Raw genomic sequence first — 12,104 nt, 5'->3', positions numbered from 1 at the left:
CACTCTGAAGCTCCACTCTGAAGCTCCACTCTGAAGCTCCACTCTGAAGCTCCACTCTGAAGCTCCACTCTGAAGCTCCACTCTGAAGCTCCACTCTGAAGCTCCACTCTGAAGCTCCACTCTGAAGCTCCACTCTGAAGCTCCACTCTGCACTCTGAAGCTCCACTCTGAAGCTCCACTCTGCAGCTCCACTCTGCACTCTGAAGCTCCACTCTGAAGCTCCACTCTGAAGCTCCACTCTGCAGCTCCACTCTGCACTCTGAAGCTCCACTCTGAAGCTCCACTCTGCACTCTGAAGCTCCACTCTGAAGCTCCACTCTGAAGCTCCACTCTGAAGCTCCACTCTGAAGCTCCACTCTGAAGCTCCACTCTGAAGCTCCACTCTGAAGCTCCACTCTGAAGCTCCACTCTGAAGCTCCACTCTGAAGCTCCACTCTGAAGCTCCACTCTGAAGCTCCACTCTGAAGCTCCACTCTGAAGCTCCACTCTGCACTCTGAAGCTCCACTCTGAAGCTCCACTCTGCACTCTGAAGCTCCACTCTGAAGCTCCACTCTGCACTCTGAAGCTCCACTCTGAAGCTCCACTCTGAAGCTCCACTCTGAAGCTCCACTCTGAAGCTCCACTCTGAAGCTCCACTCTGAAGCTCCACTCTGAAGCTCCACTCTGCACTCTGAAGCTCCACTCTGAAGCTCCACTCTGCACTCTGAAGCTCCACTCTGAATCTGCACTCTGAAGCTCCACTCTGCACTCTGAAGCTCCACTCTGAATCTGCACTCTGAAGCTCCACTCTGCACTCTGAAGCTCCACTCTGAATCTGCACTCTGAAGCTCCACTCTGCACTCTGAAGCTCCACTCTGCACTCTGAAGCTCCACTCTGAAGCTCCACTCTGAAGCTCCACTCTGAAGCTCCACTCTGAAGCTCCACTCTGAAGCTCCACTCTGAAGCTCCACTCTGAAGCTCCACTCTGAAGCTCCACTCTGAAGCTCCACTCTGAAGCTCCACTCTCCACTCTGAAGCTCCACTCTGAAGCTCCACTCTCCACTCTGAAGCTCCACTCTGAAGCTCCACTCTCCACTCTGAAGCTCCACTCTGAAGCTCCACTCTGAAGCTCCACTCTGAAGCTCCACTCTGAAGCTCCACTCTGAAGCTCCACTCTGAAGCTCCACTCTGAAGCTCCACTCTGCACTCTGAAGCTCCACTCTGAAGCTCCACTCTGCACTCTGAAGCTCCACTCTGCACTCTGAAGCTCCACTCTGAAGCTCCACTCTGCACTCTGAAGCTCCACTCTGCACTCTGAAGCTCCACTCTGAAGCTCCACTCTGCACTCTGAAGCTCCACTCTGCACTCTGAAGCTCCACTCTGAAGCTCCACTCTGCACTCTGAAGCTCCACTCTGCACTCTGAAGCTCCACTCTGCACTCTGAAGCTCCACTCTGAAGCTGCACTCTGAAGCTCCACTCTGAAGCTCCACTCTGAAGCTCCACTCTGAAGCTCCACTCTGAAGCTCCACTCTGAAGCTCCACTCTGAAGCTCCACTCTGAAGCTCCACTCTGAAGCTCCACTCTGAAGCTCCACTCTGAAGCTCCACTCTGCACTCTGAAGCTCCACTCTGAAGCTCCACTCTGAAGCTGCACTCTGCACTCTGAAGCTCCACTCTGAAGCTGCACTCTGCACTCTGAAGCTCCACTCTGAAGCTCCACTCTGCACTCTGAAGCTCCACTCTGAAGCTCCACTCTGCACTCTGAAGCTCCACTCTGAAGCTCCACTCTGCACTCTGAAGCTCCACTCTGAAGCTCCACTCTGCACTCTGAATCTGCACTCTGAAGCTCCACTCTGCACTCTGAAGCTCCACTCTGAAGCTCCACTCTGCACTCTGAAGCTCCACTCTGAAGCTCCACTCTGAAGCTCCACTCTGAAGCTCCACTCTGAAGCTCCACTCTGAAGCTCCACTCTGAAGCTCCACTCTGCACTCTGAAGCTCCACTCTGAAGCTCCACTCTGAAGCTCCACTCTGAAGCTCCACTCTGAAGCTCCACTCTGAAGCTCCACTCTGAAGCTCCACTCTGAAGCTCCACTCTGAAGCTCCACTCTGAAGCTCCACTCTGAAGCTCCACTCTGAAGCTCCACTCTGCACTCTGAAGCTCCACTCTGAAGCTCCACTCTGCACTCTGAAGCTCCACTCTGAAGCTCCACTCTGCACTCTGAAGCTCCACTCTGAAGCTCCACTCTGCACTCTGAAGCTCCACTCTGAAGCTCCACTCTGCACTCTGAAGCTCCACTCTGAAGCTCCACTCTGAAGCTCCACTCTGCACTCTGAAGCTCCACTCTGCACTCTGAAGCTCCACTCTGAAGCTCCACTCTGCACTCTGAAGCTCCACTCTGCACTCTGAAGCTCCACTCTGAAGCTCCACTCTGCACTCTGAAGCTCCACTCTGAATCTGCACTCTGAAGCTCCACTCTGCACTCTGAAGCTCCACTCTGAAGCTGCACTCTGAAGCTCCACTCTGAAGCTCCACTCTGAAGCTCCACTCTGAAGCTCCACTCTGAAGCTCCACTCTGAAGCTCCACTCTGAAGCTCCACTCTGAAGCTCCACTCTGAAGCTCCACTCTGAAGCTCCACTCTGAAGCTCCACTCTGAAGCTCCACTCTGCACTCTGAAGCTCCACTCTGAAGCTCCACTCTGAAGCTGCACTCTGAAGCTCCACTCTGAAGCTCCACTCTGAAGCTCCACTCTGAAGCTCCACTCTGAAGCTCCACTCTGAAGCTCCACTCTGAAGCTCCACTCTGAAGCTCCACTCTGAAGCTCCACTCTGAAGCTCCACTCTGAAGCTCCACTCTGAAGCTCCACTCTGAAGCTCCACTCTGAAGCTCCACTCTGAAGCTCCACTCTGAAGCTCCACTCTGAAGCTCCACTCTGAAGCTCCACTCTGAAGCTCCACTCTGAAGCTCCACTCTGCACTCTGAAGCTCCACTCTGAAGCTCCACTCTGAAGCTGCACTCTGAAGCTCCACTCTGAAGCTCCACTCTGAAGCTCCACTCTGAAGCTCCACTCTGAAGCTCCACTCTGAAGCTCCACTCTGAAGCTCCACTCTGAAGCTCCACTCTGAAGCTCCACTCTGAAGCTCCACTCTGAAGCTCCACTCTGAAGCTCCACTCTGAAGCTCCACTCTGCACTCTGAAGCTCCACTCTGAAGCTCCACTCTGAAGCTCCACTCTGAAGCTCCACTCTGAAGCTCCACTCTGAAGCTCCACTCTGAAGCTCCACTCTGAAGCTCCACTCTGAAGCTCCACTCTGAAGCTCCACTCTGAATCTGCACTCTGAAGCTCCACTCTGCACTCTGAAGCTCCACTCTGAATCTGCACTCTGAAGCTCCACTCTGCACTCTGAAGCTCCACTCTGAATCTGCACTCTGAAGCTCCACTCTGCACTCTGAAGCTCCACTCTGAATCTGCACTCTGAAGCTCCACTCTGCACTCTGAAGCTCCACTCTGAAGCTCCACTCTGAAGCTCCACTCTGAAGCTCCACTCTGAAGCTCCACTCTGAAGCTCCACTCTGAAGCTCCACTCTGAAGCTCCACTCTGAAGCTCCACTCTGAAGCTCCACTCTGAAGCTCCACTCTGAAGCTCCACTCTGAAGCTCCACTCTGAAGCTCCACTCTGAAGCTCCACTCTGAAGCTCCACTCTGAAGCTCCACTCTGAAGCTCCACTCTGAAGCTCCACTCTGCACTCTGAAGCTCCACTCTGAAGCTCCACTCTGCACTCTGAAGCTCCACTCTGAAGCTCCACTCTGAAGCTCCACTCTGAAGCTCCACTCTGCACTCTGAAGCTCCACTCTGAAGCTCCACTCTGCACTCTGAAGCTCCACTCTGAAGCTCCACTCTGAAGCTCCACTCTGAAGCTCCACTCTGAAGCTCCACTCTGAAGCTCCACTCTGAAGCTCCACTCTGAAGCTCCACTCTGAAGCTCCACTCTGAAGCTCCACTCTGAAGCTCCACTCTGAAGCTCCACTCTGAAGCTCCACTCTGAAGCTCCACTCTGAAGCTCCACTCTGCACTCTGAAGCTCCACTCTGAAGCTCCACTCTGCACTCTGAAGCTCCACTCTGAAGCTCCACTCTGCACTCTGAAGCTCCACTCTGAAGCTCCACTCTGCACTCTGAAGCTCCACTGAAGCTACACACCGCGCAGGGCAGCTCTGGATGCTGATGCGAGAGGCCAGCTGGGAGGCGCGCTGCTCGTCTTCCTGCTCGTGCTGACTCGGAGAGAAAACTTGTTTTCATTGGGAGAGCGGCCTTCAAAGACCCGGTCACTGCGCCTCTCCGAGTGTTTAGCTTGGGATAAAATGGGCGCAGTGTTGTGGTGATGACAGTAGAGCAAGGGAGGTGCCGGCAATGCCGGACCAGACTCGGGGGCGTTCCCGGCGTCGCGTGACGTCGGCAAAAGGCAAAGAATGTCAGGAACGCCCCCGTGTCTGGTCCGGCATTGACGGACAGGCCCCTCGTCCAATGGCAAGGCTCCGTTTACGGAGCCAGCCAATCAATGACGAGGGCCGACCCAAAGCACCCTACAGTTCTCAACAGGATTTCGCCTGCGCGAAAAGCTGCGCAGAGCGCAGCTTTCGCTAGGCAAAACCTAAAAAGTATAGATACGGTTTGTAATAACAAATGATAAATGGGTTAATAATGCTACGTCGCGGGCAAGGGGACCAATTGAATGGAGGGCAAGAAAGACAAAAGTTAATTGGGAATGCAGTACCACTGTTCCAAATATGTCGATGAAGCTGTTTCACTAAATCAAACTGTAGTTGCACTTCAAAGAATTAAGCTGCGCTGGACAAGCAATGTAGTGCCAATAGCTTATTCGCAAATAAGATATAATTCTAATGTCATATTTGGGAAAATGAGAAACCAGCGAGGAAAGTGATTTTTAAATCGGGAGGAAACCAGTATAGGGCTGAGCTAAAAATATTTGGGCCTTTGCTTTTGTGCCTAAAAGAGGATACCTTTCCCAGTGGATGGTTACTTTTCTTGCAACTCATGGTTGCCCCCCCCCCCCTTGTCCTGATGAAAAAAAGACCCTGTGAGATGGTTTCAAACCGCCACGAACATCAGGGTCGAAACGTCGACAATATATATTGACTGCATCAAAGCAAAAATCCCCCCTTGGACCCCTAGAACTCCTTTGTGATGAGGATTATTTAATTCTGTTTTTGTGTAGTCAGTGTGCAGGCAGCTTTAGCTTTAGGCCTTTCAGCTGCATAATTTTTCTAAGTATAATGTTTTATTTTTCATGTTTTGTGTGTATGGGTGCAGCATATTGTAACTGATGCATATAATAATTAATTTTGTTATTAATGGTTTACATATACCAATCAATACAGATTCAGTTCAATTGTATGAGCTCATTTTAACCGTTTGAGTCTCTAGGACAATGTTTGAAAATAGCTAATACGCAGGTGCTAAGAAAACAAGGACTTATAATTTGGTCTTGGATAGCAGAAAATTCTGAAATATTTACAAACAGGCCTGAAACAAGCACGTTGTTTTTCATCAATGCTGTACTAGAGCTAATGGATGAAGCATAATACATACTTGTACGAACTTGTTTGATACTTAGAGGTGTCAAACATGTCCCAAATTTCACACACTGTCGCTCGATAAATATTACCAAAGGAGAAATGCCTACAACAAATAGCTCTTAGGCTCTGAGCTATTTCATGTTCTTAACCAAGGCTTTAAGTGGGCTAGGTCACTTGGGGCCTCTGCCCTAGAAGTAGTTACAATTTTGAAACCGGTCCCTATCGAGCCCTAAACACAGGTTTGGACTGGAACAGAAAAAAAGCCTAGACACCATAATAAAAGTCGTCCCCATTAGGGAATCATATAGCTAAGAAAAAACCAATAAGTCACATTTTCAAATAGGGAAATTTTGAACTTGTAAAGACACGGAAAGATGTTTTGGAAGGTATGGGACATTGCTTGCGTTTGTGCACGCTACAAGCTATGTTTATCATAATATCATTGAAATCAACAGCAGAAACCAGCTCACTAGAGGATAAAAAAGGCCCACAGGCCTCCAAAATACCGGCCCACAAGCCGACCTATTGGACCAGCCCTTCGGGCACTGCCCGATTGCCCTATAGACCAATCCGATCCTGCCTATACAGATGTTCTTAAGAAGTGAAAGGAATGATCAATTTCTCAACTGTAGTATCTTTTCAAGCATTTTCAATGCAATAGGTCTTGCATTTGCGAGAGTTTAAGCTATTGGCATTGTAAATAACAATGCCTTTTATGTGTTTTTACACGCAACACATATATAAAAGGAATGGTCATTTCATTCTGCTTAAACTCTCGCAAATGCGAGACCACTTTAAAGATGACTGCCAGGCCCGGACTGGCCGTTGTGGGCACCGGGCAATCCCCCGGTTGGCCGCAAGGGTGGGGGCCGGTTTTGGGCCCTGGGGGCCGTTTTTGTTGCAGAGTTGTTTTTGCAGCATAGCTGCAAAATCGGCCCTGTAACAAAATCGGCTGAAAAGCGGCCCTGGCAAAGCGCTCGCCCCCCTCCCGCCCGGGGGGCGGGGGGGCCGGCCAAGCACATTGCCAGGGCCGGTTTTGGTTCCCAGTCCGGCTGGGATGACTGCACCCCTTTCTTTAGACGCTGCATGTCGCATTCAGGTTGCAGTGAGCAGCATCTAAAGAAAAGGGCACGGCCAACATTACAGTGAAAGCGTGGTATGGGGCGCTTTCACCCAAAAAGAAAAAAGAAATAATTAAAGAAAGATTTTATAGTGAGGCCACTAAAGTGAAAGTGGACTGCGTTATTAGTTAAATAAATAAGTGTGGCCACTAAAATGAAAGCAGACCGCGCTGTAAATTAAATAAATAAATAAGCGCAGCCGCTAAAGTGAAAGCAACTGCGTCGTAAAATAAATAAATACGCGTGGCTGCTATAGCTAAAGCAGACCGTGCTGTACAATAAATAAATACATTACTATTAACAATATAAAAGCTGTCGGCGTGCCGACTACATAAAGCCGACCATGTAACAACACAACTAAAAAGTCCAGTTCCTACGGGAGGTTACAAATGCACACAAGGTGTTACCAAGGAGGGACTACTAAGCCTATTCACAAATGAAAAGCAACCATTTTGAAAGGACAGAAACAGGAGCCAATTGAAAAGATGGGTGGGAAATGGGCGGAGCTTCTATTCCATACCTCAATACAGCATGCCTCTCAGAGCAGCGCTGGTGCTGCCCAGGCTAACCTAAAAATGATTGTCCAAAACATTAAGGTAAGCCATATCAATAACTTAGCTCCTGTTTAGAGTTCATGTTTTACTTAATTTACTTCCTTAAGTGCTACTTTTTCCAGAAGGCTGTCTTTCCTTAGTTTTATAATGCTGTGTATTAATCTTGTGTTGTGCGTACGGTGGACTGGGTCATCTGTAGGTTTCTATGTGAGCTCAGGTTGAGGGTGTTTCTAACAGGCCACAATGAAGAACTATGGAGTTGAGGCTGTAAGCAGTGCGAGGTTCTCACAGTGCTGTCAGTCAGAAATAAAGATGTTCAGAATAAATGCCCATGCAATCATTGGATTCTTCCCAAAGCAATAGTGACATGTGCTACTTCCAATTGGAAGTACACGTGAAAACGTGTGAAGGAAGTACAAAGCTGTTGAAAGAAAATGTCAGGTGAATGTGTGGGGGTGAAGTGTAGGAGATGCAAGGCAGTACATGCAGAAGAGAGTGTGGAAGAGGAAAGTGATTAGATGTGAAATATGCAGATGGAGGATTTCACAAAGATACGAAGAGAAAAAAAGGGTGCGAGTGCTTTACAGAGAGGCTGTGGAGGAAAGTGGTGCGACGGGGATAAGTGACTGTCGCACTCCGAAGACCATAACTCCTTACAGACACCCTAACACGGACCTCCCTCTCATAATTTCAGAATTGAAGCATTTTCAATTCTAATTTGTCATAACAATATAATTGTTACTCGGATATCTGATAAAAAGCGCTGACAAAGTCAGTAGGCCTGGCAAATTTTACACTTTGCCCGTTATTGTGCGAGATATGCCCAGATGCAATAACAAAAGGCTCAGAGAGAGAGGCACCCAAAAACAATTCAGAGGGTACGTGTGACACGCAGGATTAATAGCTTACATCTTGTAAGCCACACCCTTAATTTTATAGGCCACGTCTCCTGGGAAAAATCTGCCACACCTCTAGCCATGCTCCTTAAAGAGACCCCCCCCCCCCTTCACCATCACACTAAGCCCTGTTCTTAGCCGACCAGTGTCCGGTGCACATGTGAAAATACTAGTGGGCTGACCTAGCAACTAAATAAGGCCATATTTAACTCCCTGTTTTGATCATGAAAGCTATTTTATTTGAGGACTTTCGGGAGTTACTCACACCTAAATCACAAAAACGCAGTGTGGATCGATTTTCAGCTTGCTGATGGCAAGACTGGATCTGTCAGTTAAGATAAATCGCTTGCTCATTGGAGATAACACAGAGAAATAGAGGAGCATTGCAACCCACGTGGTCTTTATCCAGACATCAGACAAACAATCGTTTCAAAGAATCGTGCACGACATATGCTCAAGTCTGCGTAGGAAACATTTTTTATCTAATAAGGCATGCGGGCGCATCAAAATATCTAGAAAATGCTGATACAATTCCACACTTGTAAGAGGAGTGTGGATTTGAAAGGTTAAGGAACAAAGTAAAGAAGTAATAACTTAGACAGAGTGATGTGGTCGAGCGGCTGGCTCGCTTTTAGACCGAGTGCATATTCACACAGTAAACAGTAACATGACAGCGAGAGAGGAGCACCTAGTTCGCAGTTAGTAGATTGTAAACACTGTTAATGGTCACACACCAAGTGTCGAAACAACAGCAGGACGTCAAGACAAACACAAGCCAGTGGGTAACCAAATACTGCAGTGGATACAGGAAAGTTCAGCTAACTGCCGTGCCCAGCGCTATGTCACCGTGCACACAGGCTTGCACAAATCCAAACCAAGTTGGAGATTTTTTTTCCAAAAAAACAGATCGTTGTAGGAGTTACAAAAGTTTATTGGACGACACTACCTTCCATCTTGCAAACAGCTGAATATTCAAGTGTCACCACAGTCCTGCACGATTTTAATTTACTGCACAATAAGAAAGCATGTCTGCTTCCAAGCGACAACTGCAGATCAAAGCGAGTACATTGTCTGAATCACCCGGTGCTGGTGCCAGCAGCAGAGCCACCGACTCACCCACGCCCTACCGAGCCCTGGATCCTCATCAGCACCTCCCCGGGCTCCACAGCACCCTCCCAGTCTGCACTTCCACTGCACAGGATGCTGCTGTCATCGGACGTGGGGGCTGCGCGGGGACCACGGCGAGGTCATTGTAAAACGTATGTACAGCAGAATCTTATTTTCACCCAGTCCTCCCAACCTCCTACCCCCACTCCAAAGAGTACTGGAAACAGCTGTTCTGCAGAAGGGAGTTTGGAGATGGGGGAGGGGTCCCAGATGTTGACACCCTCGCTACAGCCTAGTATTAGAGGAGCCTGTCCTGAGTTACAAAAATTCGATTGAAAAAAACCCACCCTGAATTGGAGCAAAAAGACAAACTACTGCATCAGCAGAATACATCCATCAAGTTATCAAGGTAATCGCATCAAACTGAAACCCTGGCATGCAAACGAAGTGCACTGTTTAGAAACACCTTCGCGCAATGGATCTCAGCGTCAAATCAAGGAAAAGTCTCAGAAGGTAAAAACAAACTAGCCGCTCAAACACCAACTTTCTGTCAAACTCTTCGCATGGTAATTCTATAGAACCTTGAACCTTCAGAGTGTGTGACCCTCTTACAACCCCAATGTACCAAGCACAACACGTAGAAGAGACCTCAGGTAATGTGGTGTATGTAAACGCCCCTCTCCTAGGCAGCGCAAGATAAACAAGAGGTGCTTATTTATTTAATGTAACATTCCTTTCTCCTGAAGAAGCAGAACCCTGAATTTGTAGAATCTCGGCACAGCTACGCGCACACACACAGTATTAAGCCTCAAAATATTGCAATTGTGCCCTCCACCTTCCAGCCATCTACAGAACAGCAGGGCTCATGAGTGACATATCCTCATGATCCGCAGCCTGCAGGGAGGGGCTGCAGCGGCGAAGGGGCCCGCGTGCTGCAGTACTCACCGAGAACCGGTCTATGTCGGTGGCGGCCATGGTGAGCTGGAGCACGCAATGCCTCCTGCTGCTGCTGCTGCCGCTGCTGCCGCTCCTCCTCCCGGGATAGATGCAATCCCCGCTGCTGCCCCAGACTCTGCTCAGTCCGTCCAAGATGGCTGCCCGGCTTCCTGGAACAGACCAATTTCTCTACGAGGTATAGAGAACGATCTTTTGGAAATGAGGGAAGCTTGGCTTCACCTGCTCACCTCAGAAACAAAACAGTCCTCATCACTGACGATAATGTTATCATATCGAGGTTATTCGGAAGTCTGCACACCTAGTGGATAGCTTTGGTATGATCTGAGAAATGGTTCCGTCCCCTGGTCATGCCGGGAGATGTAGTATTTGAATGCATCTGTGGTTCCTGTCATTTTTTTTCAATGAAAGACTAGGGAATTTAACCCATGCCTGCCACGTCTGCAGATTTGCGTCTATGTTTTTCCAAAATATCACGAAGGATGTTACATTTAATGAATGTCAAATGTTCATGGGAAGCTAAGAAGGCCACCGTTCTTCCTTCGATATCTTTATACAGGGAATTCTTAAACATTTGCACAAATGATGATTAATTCCAGGGACAATCATTAGCTGATGATGATAATGAATAATGAGTACTATTATTATTATACTTTATTTTGGTTATAGTCTGTACTAATAAGGATAGCCCATTGTACAAATTATAAGATGTAAAAATATCTTTGATATGTCATGCAATCCCGGACAGCAAACATTTATAAAGTTTGTATGTAATTTTGATAACCCGAGCATTGTTCAGGTTATCCTTTAGCAAGAAGTGTTACCTGCAACTACTTTAAGGGCCTGTCGATTTGTTTCCCCGACCCACATGATTGCGCTGGTCACCACAGTAAAGCTACTCCTATGCTATTTATATAGGCCTTCTGGTCTAGACAGTCACTTGGCTAGAACCTCGACTCCCACCTCATTTTTTAACTTGGGCAGGGTAACAACATTACTTCAGATTTGAATGTGTTGATATTGCATCCTGCTGTATGTCAGTTTCACATAATTGTATTGTATTGTATTGTAATTGCATTTATGTAGCGCTTACTACCCCTGATGAGGCGTCAAAGCGCTTTTTCGGCGGGTAGCACGCTACTCCGGGACCCACAGAGGATTAGTGTTGAATTAGTATAGTGAAACATGCAAGTACATTTTAAGTGGTAGATAGGTTAGTCAGTTATTTGGATTTGGAATGATAGCAGAAGGATAGAGTAGGACAAAGGTTTGTATTTATTTATCGCTCGCTTGTTGACGCATGCTATTCAGGGAGCCTATAAAGGATTAGTGGTGAATTAATATGGTGAAATATGAGGTAATTTCAGTGGTGGATATTAGTCTGTTACTTGGAGTGAGAAGGATAGCGGATGGATAAAAGGGTAAAGAAAGATTTGCATTCATATAGCACTTGTTACCCCTGATGGGTGTTGAAGCGCTTTTCTGGCGAGTAGCATGCCACTCCGGAACCCATAAAGGATTAGTGTTGAAAATTAGTATAGTATAAATATGAAGTAATTTGAGTAGTAGATATGTTATTCAGTTATTAGTATAGTTGAATATGGAATATGGAATTTGAGAAGTGAACATGTTAGTCTGTTAATTTTGATTGAAAAAGGATAGTGGAGGGATAAAAGAGTGAAGGATTTTTTTATTTTTTATAAGTCTTAGCAGTAGGAAGAGGCTTTTGGATGAGTAAAAAGGAGTTTTGGAGGGAAGGAGTCAGAGGGCAGCATTTCTGGCCCTAGTCCCGACCAGTCTCAAACAGGCCCAAACAGGCAACTACCCTTGTCCTCTCCACCCTTAACAGGCCCAAACAGGCAACTACCCTTGTCCTCTCCACCCTTAGCCTCGA

General features: G+C 47.6%; 1 protein-coding gene across 4 annotated transcripts in view; it reads right to left on the bottom strand.

Moving 5' to 3' along the window:
- The window catches only part of SEPTIN8 (septin 8), a 377,700-nt gene extending 367,164 nt beyond the window's left edge, over positions 1–10,536 (bottom strand). The window contains exon 1 of one of the 4 annotated variants that reach the window (XM_078653090.1): positions 10,202–10,536. In XM_078653090.1, coding sequence (XP_078509216.1) covers positions 10,202–10,231 — 30 coding nt within the window. In that variant the 5' untranslated portion in view covers positions 10,232–10,536. The remainder of the gene's footprint in view (positions 1–10,201) is intronic. The other 3 variants (XM_078653091.1, XM_078653093.1, XM_078653092.1) reach the window with 3 other exon arrangements.
- Between the last annotated feature and the right edge of the window lie 1,568 nt (positions 10,537–12,104).

The sequence above is a fragment of the Lissotriton helveticus genome, chromosome 7 (genome assembly GCF_964261635.1).
Source record: "Lissotriton helveticus chromosome 7, aLisHel1.1, whole genome shotgun sequence".
NCBI lineage: Eukaryota > Metazoa > Chordata > Amphibia > Caudata > Salamandridae > Lissotriton > Lissotriton helveticus.
The sequence above is the reverse complement of the archived record's forward strand: the minus strand, read 5'-3'. Positions and strand labels throughout refer to the sequence as shown.